The 16,194-nt window shown below is 43.6% G+C and overlaps 1 protein-coding gene across 1 annotated transcript in view; it reads left to right on the top strand.

The window, feature by feature from the left end:
* The first annotated feature begins 8,523 nt into the window (after positions 1–8,523).
* The window catches only part of Cdc23 (cell division cycle 23), a 38,102-nt gene continuing 30,431 nt past the window's right edge, over positions 8,524–16,194 (top strand). The window contains exons 1-3 of the mRNA XM_070036089.1: positions 8,524–8,693; positions 8,784–8,856; positions 15,996–16,133. Coding sequence (XP_069892190.1) covers positions 8,533–8,693; positions 8,784–8,856; positions 15,996–16,133 — 372 coding nt within the window. The 5' untranslated portion in view covers positions 8,524–8,532. The remainder of the gene's footprint in view (positions 8,694–8,783; positions 8,857–15,995; positions 16,134–16,194) is intronic.

Genomic DNA, 16,194 nt, shown 5'->3' with positions numbered 1-16,194 from the left:
ACAGATCTGATAATGAGACATCCCATTACATCCTGGGGCCATTACCTTGGGGAAATGGAATTAGACAAGCTTGTCTTTCCATTATGTAAAGAAGGGACTTTTCAAGTAAATTTCCATTTAAGTATGAGCTTAGATCAGTGAAGATGGGGCCATTATAGCTTTGATGGTCATCACAGCTATTAAAAATACATTTTTCCCCAGTGCTCAGGCTGCCTTGTCATCTTCATATCTTTCATCCCCTGTAGGCTGTGGCTGTGACTCAACCCTTTGCAAGTATCTAGGAAGCAGATTAAAATGCATCGATACTTTCAATTTTTTACTTGTTCATCATATCTAGTGGATGAAACTTAGCTACACCGATGTATCCAGAATGTGGTAAAACCTGAAAGGAGGTGGGTGGTGGCTAGTTAGTTAAAGCTATTCTTCACTCATTAGTCGTTGCCTACAATGAGGGCTCATGCTACTCCATAGCATATTGTATGTAGGTTTCCCACTTAGGTCCTCACACATACATAGTTCTTCTGTATCTCAGTGGCTCTGTGGTGTAGAAAGTTTTCCCTCCTGCTCTGCTGACTCCTATTTGTCCTTCAGGTCTCAGCTTGAAATTGGTTTCTTCAAGGAAGCCCCCCTGACACATTCTGTTATCCTAGGCCAATTTAGGGCCTTGTAGTCACATATTAACCAATATAACAAATGACATAACCAGACATTTGCTCAGGATACTGAGGTTTAAGGATGAGCTCTGCAGCTGCAGTCAGTTTTCATGTGCTGGCTGCACTTGGGTGCATAATGTCACTTAACTATGTCTGAAGACTCAGCCAGAAGGAGGAGGAGCAGGATGCTGAGATGTCTGGAGCTTCCCTTGGCTTCAAGGCAGCTAGAAAGTGAGAGTTAGAGCTGCAAGGTCTTTTGTAGCCAAGGCTCAGAAGTCACATCACTGACTGCCACTGCATTCGGTTGGTTAAAGCAAGTTAAAGAGGCTGGGAAGGTGGCTCAGTGGTAGAGTGCTTGCCTTGCATGCATGATGCCCTGGGTTTGATTCCTCAGTACCACATAAACAGAAAAAGCTGGAAGAGGCGCTGTGGGCCAAATGGTAGAGCCCTAGCCTTGAGTTGAAGAACTGAGGGACAGTGCCCAGGCTGGGAGTTCAAGCCCCATGACCGACCAAAAAAAAAAAAAGCAAGCTACAGATTTGAAGGAAGCGTATAGATTGATCTCTTGATACAAAGTCACAGTGCAAAGGAGCACATATTCAGGAAAGGGAGGACTTGTGGCCATCTTTGCTTACCCAGTACAAGCCTCTTACATAGTTTCATAAGACTTTCCTTTGGTGTATTTATCATAACTGTTATTAAAGAGCTCCTTGTGTGATTGATGTTTAGTGCCTTTCTTCCCCATTAAATAAAAATGTCCATGAGTATAGGAATTGTCTTGTTCTCTATTTTCAGAGCATGGTAGGGGCAAAGTAAGTAGTTGTTAAATTGATACTGATGGTCTCCACCCTCCAATTACTAACAAAATGTCACTAATGCCAAAGCTGAGAAACCTTGCTGGGAACTGGCTGTTCTTTCCATCCTCACGGGTTTAGATTTGTAAGTTCTTCCCGGTAGTATCCAGCCCTCGCCCTACTTTGGTCTCTGGTGTCCTGTCCCATACAGGCCTGAAGCAAAAGCTTTTCTTATCAAGTCTTCTGAAGAGTAGGAAGAGAGGGAAGAAAGAGCTCCATCTGTTGGTTAGAGCCACGACCACAGCAGGAGAAGGCACTGGAGTTTTTTCTAGAAAGGGTATTGACTGGGCCAGCCTTGAGTACACTATACCCCCTAGTGGTAGCTGGATACAATGTAGTTGAGCAGTTGGCAACCAAGCTGATTTTTTATGACAAGCTTGGGGATTAGCACCTAGAGCTGTATTTAGCAGTTTGAAATGGTCTCTTCCTCTTCTTCTTCGTCTTCATCTTCATCTTCTACATCTTCTTCTTTTTCCTCCTCCTCCTCCTCCTCTTCCTCCTCCTCCTCCCCCTCCTCCTGTTCCTCCTCCTCCTCTTTCTTCTCCTCCTCTTCCCCCTTCCCCTTCGCCCCTCCCTCCTCTTCCTCCTTCATATGAAACATGATACATTTACATAAGAAACAGTATATTCATTTATTTATATATACAATATGTAAGTACAGTTTAAAGACTGATATTCAAAGATACGCACATGTGAGGCACTAGTGGTTCATGACTATAATCCTAGGTACTTAGAAGGTTGAGATCTGAAGATTGAGGTTCAAAGCCAGGTAGGAAAGTCTGAGTCTTTTATCTCCTATTACTTTCCTAAAGACTGGAAGTGGAGCTGTGGGTCAAAGTGTTAGAGTGTTTGTCTTGAGCAAAAAAAGGACAATGAAAGCAAGTGTGAAGCTTGAACAAAATATAATATGGCCATTTTAGGTTTAGATTCCATCCTGTTAAGGCACTATAACTGAAACTCCAGGAACTGTATCAGCAACTCCCCTCGAGCCCAAATTACAGGAACAACCCCCTTTATGGTAAATTCCACTAACTACCTCTAAGTTCCAAATGTTTCTGCAAGATAAATACCACTTGGTCGGCGCAGTTCAGATCATCTGCTTTAGCCAATCATTTTGAAGAGCATCAGCCTCATGAACCCAACCCCCAGTCCTGGTTGGTTCTGGCCACTGTTTGAACTAATCATCTTTTAGAATTATTTTATTAATTTCCCACGGTGTGATATGATTTGTTAAGTGATGCTATGGTGTATAGAATGCCCGAAACCCTATAAAAACCTGCTGAAGGAAGGGTCATGGCTCTCAATTCTGACCCTCTTCGTAGGTGATGGTTGTAAGTCCAGGCTTGAGCTTGTAATAAACCACTCTCATGTGCTTACATCTGAATGGGTTCCTTGGTGGTCTTTGGGGATCCTTCTCTGGGCATAAGAAAGAAAAGACAGAAAGACAGGAAAGAAGGAAGGAAGGAAGGAAGGAAAGAAGGAAGGAAGGAAGGGGAAAAAAGAAAAAAATAAAGGAACTTACATGATCCACTACTCAGATTAAGAAACAGAACATTACCAGTTTTTTTAGAAGCTCCCAGTGAGTCAAATCAATGTCCTTCCTTTGCCCCCTTTTCCTTTGTTTTCTTCCTTTTCCTCCATCTATTATTTATTTTATTTTGTTCCTTTTAAATAATTCTCTTTTTTTGTTTTGTTTTGTTTCCTTTTGCACTCTACATTTTATAGCTGTGGGACCTAGAACAATATATTTAATCTTTTTTTTTTTTTTGGTCGTGAGGCTTGAACTCTGGGCCTGGGCGCTGTCCCTGCACTCTTCAGCTCAAGGCAAGCACTCTATGACTTGAGCCACAGCACCACTTCCAGCTTTCTAGTGGTTTATTGGAGCTAAGAGTCTCATAGACTTTCTTGCCCAGGCTGGCTTTGAACCTCGATCCTCAACTCTCAGCCTCCTGAGTAGCTAGGATTACAGGTGTGCGCCACCAGCACTTGGCTAATTTAATTTAATTTAATCTTATAGGCCTCTGTATCCTTATCTGTAAAATGGGTCTAATTAATAACAATAACGATTTTGCTGGCTTGTGAGAATATTAACCAGATGTTTATTTAAGGGTTAAATAATCTGTGTAAAATCTTACCATAGACTTTGTTTTGTAATTCATAGTTGGAAGCTGTGTGTGTGTGTTAAGGTTTTTTTGCTTTTTCTGCTCAAGGTTGGTACTCTATCATTTGAGCTACACCTCCACTTCTGGCTTTTTGGTGGTTAAGAGGAGATAAAAGCCTCATGGACTTTTTTGCCCCAGCTGGCTTTGAATCATGATCCTCAGATCTCAGCCTCTTGAGTAGCTAGGATTACATGCATGATCCACTAGTGCTCAGCTTTATTTATGGACAAATAATATGGACTTTAATTAGAATAAATTGCTATCTGAGTCTGTTAAAAATAGGAAGAATGATTCTTCTCTTTCAGAGTAGTCAAGAAGATTTGTGATTACATATGTCAAGATCCTAGATGGGGGTGTGTTCAACAATAGTTTGTCAGCACTTTTTACTACATATTAAAATTGTTTTAAGCCGGGCGCTGGTGGCTCACGCCTGTAATCCTAGCTACTCAGGAGGCTGAGATCTGAGGATCGCGGTTCAAAGCCAGCCCGGGCAGGAGAGACCGTGAGACTCCTATCTCCAATAAACCACCAGAAAACCGGAAGTGGCGCTGTAGCTCAAGTGGTAGAGCGCTTGCCTTGAGCTGAAGAGCTGAGGGACAGCGCCCAGGCCCAGAGTTCAAGCCCCACGACCGACAAAAAAAATAAATAAAATAAAATAAAATTGTTTTAAAATCTTAGTTCTCCCTAATGGATAGCAGAAATTATTATTAGCTTCATTTTATCAATTAATGATCTGAACCCAGATAGGACTCCAAGTTCACATTCTTTTTTTGTTTTTTTCTCATTTGCCTGGGGCTTGAACTCGGGGCCTGGGCACTGTTTCTGAGCTTCTTTTGCTCAAGGCTAACACTCTACTACTTGAGCCAGCCTTTTCTGTTTCTGTGGTACTGAGGAATGGATCCCAGGGCTTCATGAATGCTAGGCAATCACTCTACCACTAAGCCACATTCCCAGCCCCAGAGTTCACATTCTTGAGTTCTATATTTCTCTGCATCGCAATAATAATAGTAATAATAATAGAATTTATCTCCATATGTTTATATACTAAAAAGCAATAAAGCTCACATTACAATATAATCCTCAATAATACACTGATATAAAATGACTTTCCTTACATGATGTCACCTTTAAATAACATTCATACAATGATAAAATAGCTAAAAAATACCTCAATAGAGTTAGTGAGAAAATAATGTATACTACTTACTATGTAAGTATATATAGTAATAAATTATGTATATTATATATATTATATAGTATATAGTATATATATATTATATAGTAATATATGTAATATATAGTATTATAATTTATACTGTTATATACTATATAATAGTATATATAATCTTATATAACAGATAATATTGTGATTACAATAATATATTATAAGATATATTATATATAATATATTATAATATGAAATAATATATTGAGAGACCAAAAATAAGTTTAGCAGTAATTTCAGACAAAACGATAAGGAAAAGATTTGTCATCTGTTACTGTAAAGTAAGTGTTAGATCCTGCACCAAGGCAAGATAACAGTAAGAATTATTAAGAGATCATCTGTCACAAGAAATAAACTATGCAAAGAGCCTTTACTATGAGCAGCAACTAATGGTTGTTTTTTTTTTTTTTTTTGGTCCAGTCATGGGGCCTGAACTTTGGGCCTGGGCGCTGTCCCTCAGCTCTTCAGTTCAAGACTAGAGTAGAGCTCTACCACTTGAGCCACAGCGCCACTTCCGTTTTTTTTTCTTTTTTGCTTATGTGGTGCTGAGGAATCGAACCCAGGGCCTCATGCATGCAAGGCAAGCACTTTACCACTTAGCCGCCTTCCTAGCCCTAGCAGCAACTAATGTTAAGACTCAATGAAAATCAAGAGCAGTTGTAACTGGACTCCTGAGAACGGCCAGCCAGGGAGAGGTGCTCCAGACAGAGCCCAGACCACCGAGGCCAGTGCCCAGACTCGTGGCCTGAATGGGAGGGAACCAGAAGAAGATTTGGGGGAAGATGTCGCTTGGGAACGAGGGAAAGGAAATCCTCATTGGGAAAGCTTCTAATGCAAATGCAAACTGTATTCACGTGTGGGCTGGGAAGTACTCCAGATTATGGGGAAATAATTTTTAAAAGGTATCAGTTGAATAATGTACAAGGAAAACATACTGAGAGAAGTCTCATTTTAGATTACCCTTGTTGGGCTGGGAAGGTGGCTCAGTGGTAGAGCGCTTGCCTTGCATGCCTGAGGCCCTGGGTTCCATTCCTCAGCACCACATAAGCAAAAAGAAAAAGGCCGGAAGTGGCTCTGTGGCTCAAGTGGTAGAGCGCTAGCCTTGAGCTGAAGAGCTGAGGGACAGCGCCCAGGCCCAGAGTTCAGGCCCCACGACTGGACCCCCCCCCCAAAAAAAAGGTTTAGATTACCCTTGTTGACATGTAAATACGTACAATTGTGTGTAAATACAAGCTTCTGAGCAGGGTTGTGATGTGCATGAAGGTTTGTTACCTGTAAAGTAATATAAAATTATACTGGAAAAAAAAAAGAATTATTAAGGGATCAGGACGCCTTGGTCTCTCCCCCCACCTCTGTCGGGAAAACATTTAGGACAAGACATAATTCAGGGGCTGGGAAGGTGGCTCAGTGGTAGAGTGCTTGCCTTGCATGCATGAGGCCCTGGGTTCGATTCCTCAGCACCACATAAGCAAAAAAAAACCCAAAAAAACCAGAAGTGGCGCCATGGCTCAAGTGGTAGAGTGCTAGCCTTGAGCTGAAGAACTGAGGGACAGTGCCCAGGCCCAGAGTTCGGGCCCCACGACTGGACCCTCCCCCCCAAAAAAGACTTAATTCAGTATTCCTGTGGTTAGCCCCACTTATCCAACCAATGATATATGATTTAACCTACCCTGTAACCGCTAAACTAGAAAGTCCCTGCCCTTACTGGAAATGATCATTCACCTAACCAATGAGCTTGAGACATCCTTCCCCCTGCTACACACTCAATAAAAACCCTGCTGGACAAGGGGTCGGGGCTCACAATTTCCAACCTGCTGCGTCAGGAAGGGTTGTGAGTCTGGCTCGAGCTGTAATAAACAACTCTCATGAATTTACATCAGCGATGGCTCCCTGGTGGTCTTTGGGGGGGGCGTCTGCAGCTTGGCACATCAATATAACATATAGTAATATATTGTAATATTAATATACTATGTATACATAGTATATTACTATGTATGTTTTATTTTGGATTTTTTTTTGAGGCAAGCTCTTACTATGTTGCCCAAGCTGGTCTCAGTAGCCTGCCACTACAGGCATGAACCACCAACTAGGTATATAAATCTTGCTGTAATTTTTTTGTTTGCATATAGGGAATCAAATCCAGGACCTTGATGCTAGGCAAGAGCCTCCAGCCTCTTCATTTAAGAGCACTGAACTTGGGAATCCAATCTACATTACAATCTAGATTCTAGATTCTCTCCTGAACCCCTCACTGTGTGTGTGTATGTGTGTGTGTGTGTGTGTGTGTGTGTGTGTGTGTGTGTGTGTGCGCGCGTGTGCATGCAAACTCAGGGCCTAGGCTCTGTCCCAAGGTTCCCAAGGTGTTTTTTTTTTCCTCAAGGCTAGCACTTTATAGCTGAACCACAGCTCCACTTCTAGTTGTTTTTGTTGTTATTTTGTTGTTGGGGATGGTGGTGGTGATGGTGGTCATGGGGCTTGGGTGCTATCCCTGAGCCTCTTTGTGCTCAAGGTTAGAGCTCGAGCTCTACCACTTGAGTCATACCTCCACTTGACTTTTTTTTTTTTTGGGGGGGGGGAGGAAGTCCTGGGGCTTGAACTTGTGGTCTGGGCACTGACCCTGAGCCTCTCTGTGCTCAGGGCTAGCTCTACCACTTGAGCCACAGTGCCACTTCCGGCTTTTTGTATTTATGTGGTAGAGGAATAGAACTCAGGGCTTCATGCATGCTAGGCACGCACTCTACCACTAAGCCACATTTCCAGTCCCACTTCTGGCGTGTGTGTGTGTGTGTGTGTGTGTGTGTGTGTGTGTGTGTGTGTGTGTGTGTGTATTTAATTGGAGATAATAGTTTCCTGGACTTTTCTGCCCAGACTGGCTTCAAACTCAGTCTTCTGAGTAATTAGGTTTACAGGCATGGGGCCTACAGTTTGTTTTGATAAATAGTATTTTAATTGTTCAGAGGACTTATGCTTTTGGGTTCCTCTCCAAATGGTATTCTTTAGTCTGTTTGTGAGTGCCTAGAATCCTGTATAAGTGATGTCCAATTGTATTTAGATCTAGCTTCCATGTATGAGAGAAAACAACCTGTCTCTCTGAGCTTGGTACTTCTGGCTTTTTAAAAAAGTAGTTTATTGGAGAGAGAGGAGAAAGATAAGAGAGGGGAAAGGGAAGAGGGGGAAGGGAGAAAAGGGGGGAGGAAGACACTGTGAGAGGAGAGTTTTGAACTAGGGCCATGCCTCCAGTTCTCCACCCATCCTTCTTGCAACACACACATTACTGTCATCCCCTGGCACAGAATCTGCCCAGAAACCATACCCTTTCTATTTTTGCCCAATCACATTTCCCCTCTTCTTCTTCTTCTTCTTCTTTTTTTTTTAATTGCTCTCACTTCCAATCTCACCTTTCCAGTCCACCTTTCCAAACAAACCCTATTCCTCCCCCCACCCCTCCAGCTCAGAGCCCGCCTACCTCTCACTTCCTGTTCTAATTTTCCCGCAGCATTGACTCTTGACCAACCAGGGATGTAATTGAGCTCTTGATTAGAACTGACCAATGGCCAGCAGGCTTTTTTTCCCCCCCTTGCGGACAGGCAGCTAAGTATTCTCGCTGTTGATTGGCTAGAGAGGCCAAAGTGAGGAAAATGGCTGCGAGTACCTCCGTGGTCGCCGTGGCAGGGCCGGCGGCCGTGATGCCGGGTTTGTCCACGAACGCAGATTTCTCAGATTTGCGGGAAATTAAAAAGCAGCTGTTGCTTATTGCGGGTCTAACTCGGGAGCGGGGCCTGCTACACAGTAGCAAATGGTGAGAAGTCGCGGTCGGGAGGGACGGGGCTGGCTCTTGGGCCTTGGTGGGCGGCCTGGTCAGGCTGATGCAGTTTGTGTGGCGTTGCAGGTCGGCGGAGTTGGCCTTCTCGCTCCCGGCGCTGCCATTAGCGGAGCTGCAGCCGCCGCCGCCCCTCACCGAGGTAAGGTCGTCTAACACGCCTCTCCCACCCCCACCCCATCACAGAGGCAAAAGCGTCTAACACCCACCAGAGCGGAAAGGGCGTCTACTAGGCCAGCACGACCACCTGTGCTCCCCACCCACCGAGGGCTGGGCCTGCGAGGTCCGGAGCGCCCGGGGCCTCCGGAGCGGGGCCCGCTGCTAGCGGGATTGTGGAGAGGAAAAGCGAGCATAAAAATCGCCAGGCGGCCAGACCACCCGTTTTGTCTGTGTGGTTTTCTCGAGCACTGGAACAGTTTGGTACGCTCGCATTTAAACCTGAGGGAATTAGCAAACAGCCATTGCCGAAGATACCAGTTTTTAGATTTTATTTTTTGGGTCCGGTCGTGGGGCTTGAACTCTGGGTCTGGGCGCTGTCCCTCAGCTCTTCAGCTCAAGGCAAGAGCTCTACCACTTGAGCCACAGCGTCACTTCCACCTTTGTTCTGCTTATGTGGTGCAAGGCGGCAAGCACTCTACCACTGAGCCATCTTCCTAGCCCGCCAAATTTGTCTTTGAGACATGATTTTGTTATATAGTCCAAACTGGAACTCATTGTGTAACCCAGGCTGACCTCAAACTTGTGATCCTTCTGCCTCCACTTCTCTTTTTGTTTTCTTTCTTTTCTTTTCTGGGTCCGGTGTTGGGGGGTCTAAACTCCGGGCCTGGGCACTGTCCCTCAGCTCTTCAACTCAAGGCTAGCGCTCTACCACTTGAGCCACAGCGCCACTTCCGGCTTTTTTCTTTTTGCTTATGTGGTGCTGAGGAATGGAACCCAGGGCCTCAGGCATGCAAGGCAAGTGCTCTACCACTGAGCCACCTTCCCAGCCCCGTTTTTAGATTTTTGTAACGCCACAATATTCGAAAGCATTCGTAAGAAAAAGAATCGAAGATTTCAAACTTGTGTGAAACGAATTCCTCGGGAGGCTGCCTGTCTGATAGACATTGCAAAAAAGGGGATGAAGTTTTCAGATCTCAGACTAGTGTATCAGTGAAATTAGGAAAGTAGAAATATTGAGGTTTTAAGTGTACATCATTTCATACTCTTACGATTTTCCAGTAGATTTGCATCTATATTGTAGTCTTTTTTCCCCCCCCTCCAAATATTTTCCCCTCTCCCCCCCCCCCAATCAGTCGTGGGCCTCAACTCGGCCTGGGCACTGCCCCTTAGATCTTCAGCTCAAGGCAAGAGCTCTACCACTTGAGCCACAGCGTCACTTCCGCCTTTGTTCTGCTTATGTGGTGCAAGGCGGCAAGCACTCTACCACTGAGCCATCTTCCTAGCCCGCCAAATTTGTCTTTGAGACATGATTTTGTTATATAGTCCAAACTGGAACTCATTGTGTAACCCAGGCTGACCTCAAACTTGTGATCCTTCTGCCTCCACTTCTCTTTTTGTTTTCTTTCTTTTCTTTTCTGGGTCCGGTCTTGGGGGTCTAAACTCCGGGCCTGGGCACTGTTCCTCAGCTCTTCAACTCAAGGCTAGCGCTCTACCACTTGAGCCACAGCGCCACTTCCGGCTTTTTTCTTTTTGCTTATGTGGTGCTGAGAAATCGAACCCAGGACCTCATGCATGCAAGGCAAGCACTCTACCACTGAGCCACCTTCTCAGCCTCTGCCTCTTCTTCTGGAATGGTGTTTTTATGTATTTTTTGTTTTTTTTTTTTGGGTCCGGTCGTGGGGCCTGAACTCTGGGCCTGGGCACTGTCCCTCAGCTCTTCAGCTCAAGGCTAGCACTCTGTCACTTGAGCCACAGCGCCACTTCCGGCTTTTTTCTTTTTGCTTATGTGGTGCTGAGGAACCGAACCCAGGGCCTCAGGCATGCAAGGCAAGCGCTCTACCACTGAGCCATCTTCCCAGCCCCTTTATGTATTTTTTAAATTAAAAATGTTTTTGATGTACTGCCTAGAACTGGATTCAATTACACTGATAGTCTTGCCTGCACCAGTCATAATCTCTTTTTTTGTTTTTGTTTTGTTTTTTGCCAGTCCTGGGGCTTGAATTCAGGGCCCGAACAATTTCTCTGAGCTTCCTTTGCATAGGCTAGCACTTTACCACTTGAGCCACAGCACCACTTCCAGCTTTTTCTGTTTATGTGGTACTGAGGAATCAAACTCGGGGCTTCATGCATGCTAGGCAAGCAGTCTACCACTAAGCCACATTCCCAGCCCTCCTGTCATGTTCTTAACTAACAGCATCAGTGTAGGCAGTCTAATATTAATTACTACTGGTGTTGTAAAGTAAATCATCCCAGAGGCCACATTTTAAAATATAGAATATTTGGAGCCTTTATTATACAGTTAACAGGCTGTAGGCCACCCATTGTTACAAAGGCCTGCAGCACGCAACTACACGTAACAGCCATGAAACATGTTAAAGAGGAAAGAAATAACAAAAACAATACAAGCCAATTTAGCTCCCATGGAGAGCTGAATTGGGACACCATGATGATGGGAGAGGAGCCAGGAAACTGGACACAGGACACAATCACAGAGACACATAAGGCTTGGAGTCCTGGTGGCTAGGCTGTTCTGGGCCTAAATAGGTCATCACAGGGGGCAGATCCTCAGCAAATTCCCAGTCCCAGGCACTGGACTGACAGATTGAGTAACTTATCTGCCAAATGCCTGCCCCTGTCTCCAGGGATCTGGGCACACCTATTACCTGGGAGGCAGGTGATAGGGGTGGGGTGGGGTGGGGTGGGGTGGGAAAGGAGGGGGTCTTTCCCCCAGCATGAAGACAAGATGCCAGACCTATAATTCACCATGTGGCCAATATGGTGCCAGCCAGACCTGACCTCCTTACTTCACTGGGTTTTCTTTTCTTTCTTTATTTATTTATTTTATTGTGAAAATACTGTACAGAGGGGTTACAATTACATGGGCAAGAAAATGAGTACATTTCTTATCAAGCATTGTAGCCTCCTCCTTTGTTTCCCCTTCCCATTTCACTGGGTTTTCAAGAGTAAATAAGTTGAGGGCTGGGGAGGTGGCTCAGTGGTAGAGTGCTTATCTTGCATGCCTGAGGCCCTGGGTTTGATTCCTCAGCACCACATAAACAAAAAGAAAAAAAGCCGGAAGTGGTGCTGTGGCTCAAGTGGTAGAGCACTAGCCTTGAGCTGAAGAGCTGATAGATAGCGCCCAGGCCCTGAGTTCAGGCCCCACGACTGACAAACAACAACAACAACAACAACAACAAAAGAGTAAATAAGTTGAGAGTAAAACATACATTCTAATTTGACCACAGTTGTCATTGTGATTTATTTCTTACTAATTTTTACTTCCCTTTGTCTACTTTTACAGTGCATTGAGGTTCCTGAATTGGGAAAAGCATTGTTGAGTGAATTGGATTACTAGAGCGTTAACTAATTGGTTAGTTTAATAGTTTACAACTTGCTATGAAGTGTTTTGATTTAATAGCTTCATTGCTAATTTGATGGGCTGTGCTTTCTTGTCTGGAAAAATCCAAACGCTGAGTGCTGGTGGCTCATGCCTGTAATCCTAGCTACTCAGGAGGCTGAGAGCTGAGGATCGTGGTTCAAAGCCAGTCCGGGCAGGAAAGTCCGTGAGACTCTTTTTTTTTTTTTTTTTTGGGTCCGGTCATGGGGCCTGAACTCTGGGCCTGGGCGCTGTCCCTCAGCTCTTCAGCTCAAGGCTAACGATCTTCCACTTGAGCCACAGTGCCACTTCCGGCTTTTTTCTTTATGTGGTGCTGAGGAATCGAACCCAGGGCCTCAGGCATGCAAGGCAAGCGCTCTACCACTGAGCCACCTTTCCAGCCCTGTCCATGAGACTCTTATCTTCAATAAATGACCAGAAAACTGGAGGTGGCCCTGTGGCTCAAGTGGTAGAGCACTCACCTTGAGCTGAAGAGCTGAGGGACAGTGCCCAGACCCAGAGTTCAAGCCCCATGACTGACAAAAAAAAAAAAAGAAAACATCCAGAAACACTTGAATCTTATTGAACTTTAATCTAAAGTTTAAAGTAGATTAAACCTTAAAACTTTGGTCTGTAAAGAGTTACTGAAGGCTTGCACTCAGGCCTGGGTGCTGTCCTGGAGCTCTTTCATTCAAGGCTAGTGGTCTACCACTGTGAACCACAACACCACTTCTGGTTTTTGAGATGTTAATTGGAGATAAGAGTCTCAGAGAGACTTTTCTGTCCCCATTCTCAGATCTCAGTCTCCTGAGTAGCTAAGATTATAAGCATGAACTGGCTCCCAGCTGAATATATCTTTTATGTGGCCCATACTGTGTATAAACATAGTTTGGCATGATCAGTATGATTTTCATCATAGTCCTTATTTTTTGGTTGGTCGTGGGTTTTGAATTCTGGGCTTGGGATCTATCCTTAAGCTCTTCAGCTCTAGGTGAGTGCTCTACTGCTTGAGCCACTTATGGTTTTCTAACGGCACTTATGGCTTTCTAGTGGTTTATTGGAATTGAGTCTCATGGAGGAAGTGGTGCTATGGCTCAAGTGGTAGAGCACTTGCCTTGAGCTGAAGAGCTGAGGGACAGTGCCCAGGCCCAGAGTTGAACCCCATGACTGACCAAAAAAAAAAAAAAAAAAAAGTCTCATGGACTTTCCTGCCCAGGCTGGCTTTGAACCGTGATCCTCAGATCTCAGCCTCCTCAGTAGCTGGGATTACAGGCGAGAGCCACTGGTGCCGGGCTAGTCCATTTTTTTTCCCTTGCTGATATTTCTTGATTTATTTCCCCTACTCAACAAAACAAAAACCAAACAACAACAAAAAAACCCCTGAGTAATTCTTACTCAGAAATGATAATCCAGGAGAGGGGTGAGGGGAAAAGAAGCAATTGGTGAACAGATGTGAAAGGACACCAGAATCCTAAGGTCAGTGGCCACAGTTAGGACATGTTCATAAATGGGGGAAAAAGGACACTGAATATGTTTGGGTTCTAGTTTTGTACTGATGATATTAGGACAAAGATAAAAAGAAGTTTCTCAGATTTTAATATACTCATTCCTAGAATTTGAAGGATATATATATGTATGTATGTATGTACATATACATATATGACTTCTGTCATCGCACCTACTTAGGAAATGGAGATTGGGACTGTGAAGCCAGCCTAGACAAAAAGTTCCTTAGATATCATTTCAACCAGTAAAAAACTTGGCATGGCCAGGTGCCAGTGGCTTATGCTTGTAATCCTAGCTACTCAGGAGGCTGAGATCTGAAGATCATAGTTTGAAGCCAGCCAGAGCAGGAAAGTCCAGGAGACTCTTCTCCAAAAAAATACCAGAAAAGCTGGAAGTGGAGCTGTGGCTTAGATGGTAGAACATTAGTCTTGAGCAAAAGAAGCTAGGGACAGTCCTAGGCTCTGAGTTCAAGCCCGAGGAGCAACACCAAAAAAACTGCCAAAACAAAATGAAACAAAACGAAACAAAAGCCAGGCACCAGTGGCTTACCACAGTAATCCTAGCTACTCAGGAGACTGAGATCTGAGGATTGCAGTTAGAAGCCAGCCTAGGCAGGAAAGTCTGTGAGACTCTTACCTCCAATTAACCATCAAAAAGAAAGACTGGGGGTGGGGGTGGAGGTGGGAGATGGGAAGGGGAAACAAAGGAGGAGGCAACAATGCTTGATAAGAAATATACTCGTTATCTTACCCATGTAATTGTAACCCCTCTATATGGTATTTTCATAATAAAAAATAAAATTCTGGAATTGCAAAAGAAAAAACAAATAACAAATCACATATTACATTAAAAACAACAACAAAGAAAAAAAAGGACTGATCATGGTGGAGTGTGCATGTCATCCCAGTTACTATGTGGAAAGCATAAATAAAGAGGGTTGTAGTTCATGCGTTCCTGGGTTTAAATGCAAGAACTATAGAACTATTGAAAAGTAGCTAATGTAGTGTGGCTCAAGTGGTAGAGAACCTGCTTAAAGCACAGGGTCCTGAGTTCAGTCTCCTGTACCACAAAAACAACCGTGTTCTCTAGCTGGGAAGGAGGCTCAGTGGTAGGGCGCTTGCCTTACATGCTTGAGGCCCTGGGTTCGATTCCTCAGCACCACATAAGCAGAAAAAAAAAGCCGGAAGTGGCGCTGTGGCTCAAGTGGTAGAGCTCTAGCCTTGAGCTGAAGAGTTGAGGGACAGCGCTCAGGCCCAAAGTTCAGGCCCGACGACTGGACCCCCCAAAAAATAAAAAAACCCTGTTCTGAAATACTATATGACAAAACCATTAAAATGCAAAACAAGTAATTGCACAGAATTTATGTAAAAATTTCAAACACAGGAGAAGAAATGCCAAATATTAATGTTGGACATTTTATTTGACTTTTTCCTAATAACATCTCTGTAAGGTTGATAGTATTTGTTTCACTTTACAGAAGAAGTAATAGATGCTTAGAAAAGCTACGTAACCTCTACTTGTGTAATGAAACAAGCAAATCAAGGAGTCAAAACTTGAATTCATATTCCTGACAATAAACTTTATCATGCAGTTTCTAATACATTTGTATAAACAGTACATGTTTCTTTAGGATATTGGTTTAATTGTAAAATTTTCACTTTTTCTTCAACTCTTTGTTCTGGAAATATATTTTGGAAAGAGGCTCTTTTTGACTTTCCCTGGTAATAAATATATAAAAATACTTCTATGTACAAACTGACCAAAGAAGGATATACTTGGGGAAAATAATCCAAAGGTATAAATTCTGTGAACAACCAAAGTACTGTTTATTAAAACGAATACCAAGAGATGGAAACGTGTTTTTTGGGGGTGGGGGAAGGGGAGGAATGGAGGGAGGAAGGGTGAGAAAATGCAGTCATGGTATTCAATGTACACTATGTAAAAAATGAACTCTGTAACTTATAGGTAGGGACAGGAGAGGGAAAATGGGTGAAAAATAGGAAGGAATGACATTGTCCAGAAAGCATTGTACTCATAACCTGATTTATGGAATTATACCCCTTTCTATAACTCCTTGATAACAATTTAGAAATGCTGTGTGGTGAATATCTATACATATACATATATTAGGTTTAGGGGAGGAGAAAAATCATGTTTTCTTTTGTGTTGCAATTAATATGCTTTTTATATTTGAACTTCAGAGGTTCTATTTCTGATCACTATGTACATATGTCTCATAGGAGGATGCCCAGGATATGGATGCTTACACCCTGGCCAAGGCCTACTTTGATGTTAAAGAATATGATCGGGCAGCACATTTCTTACATGGCTGCAATAGCAAGAAAGCCTATTTCCTGTTCATGTATTCCAGATATCTGGTAAGGACCATTTTAAATGTTATTTTTTTTTTTGGTCAGCCATGGGATCTGAACTCTGAGC

Source organism: Dipodomys merriami, unplaced genomic scaffold (assembly GCF_024711535.1).
Source record: "Dipodomys merriami isolate MVZ:Mamm:240054 unplaced genomic scaffold, mDipMer1.0.p SCAF_27, whole genome shotgun sequence".
Taxonomy (NCBI): Eukaryota; Metazoa; Chordata; class Mammalia; order Rodentia; family Heteromyidae; genus Dipodomys; species Dipodomys merriami.
The sequence above is the reverse complement of the archived record's forward strand: the minus strand, read 5'-3'. Positions and strand labels throughout refer to the sequence as shown.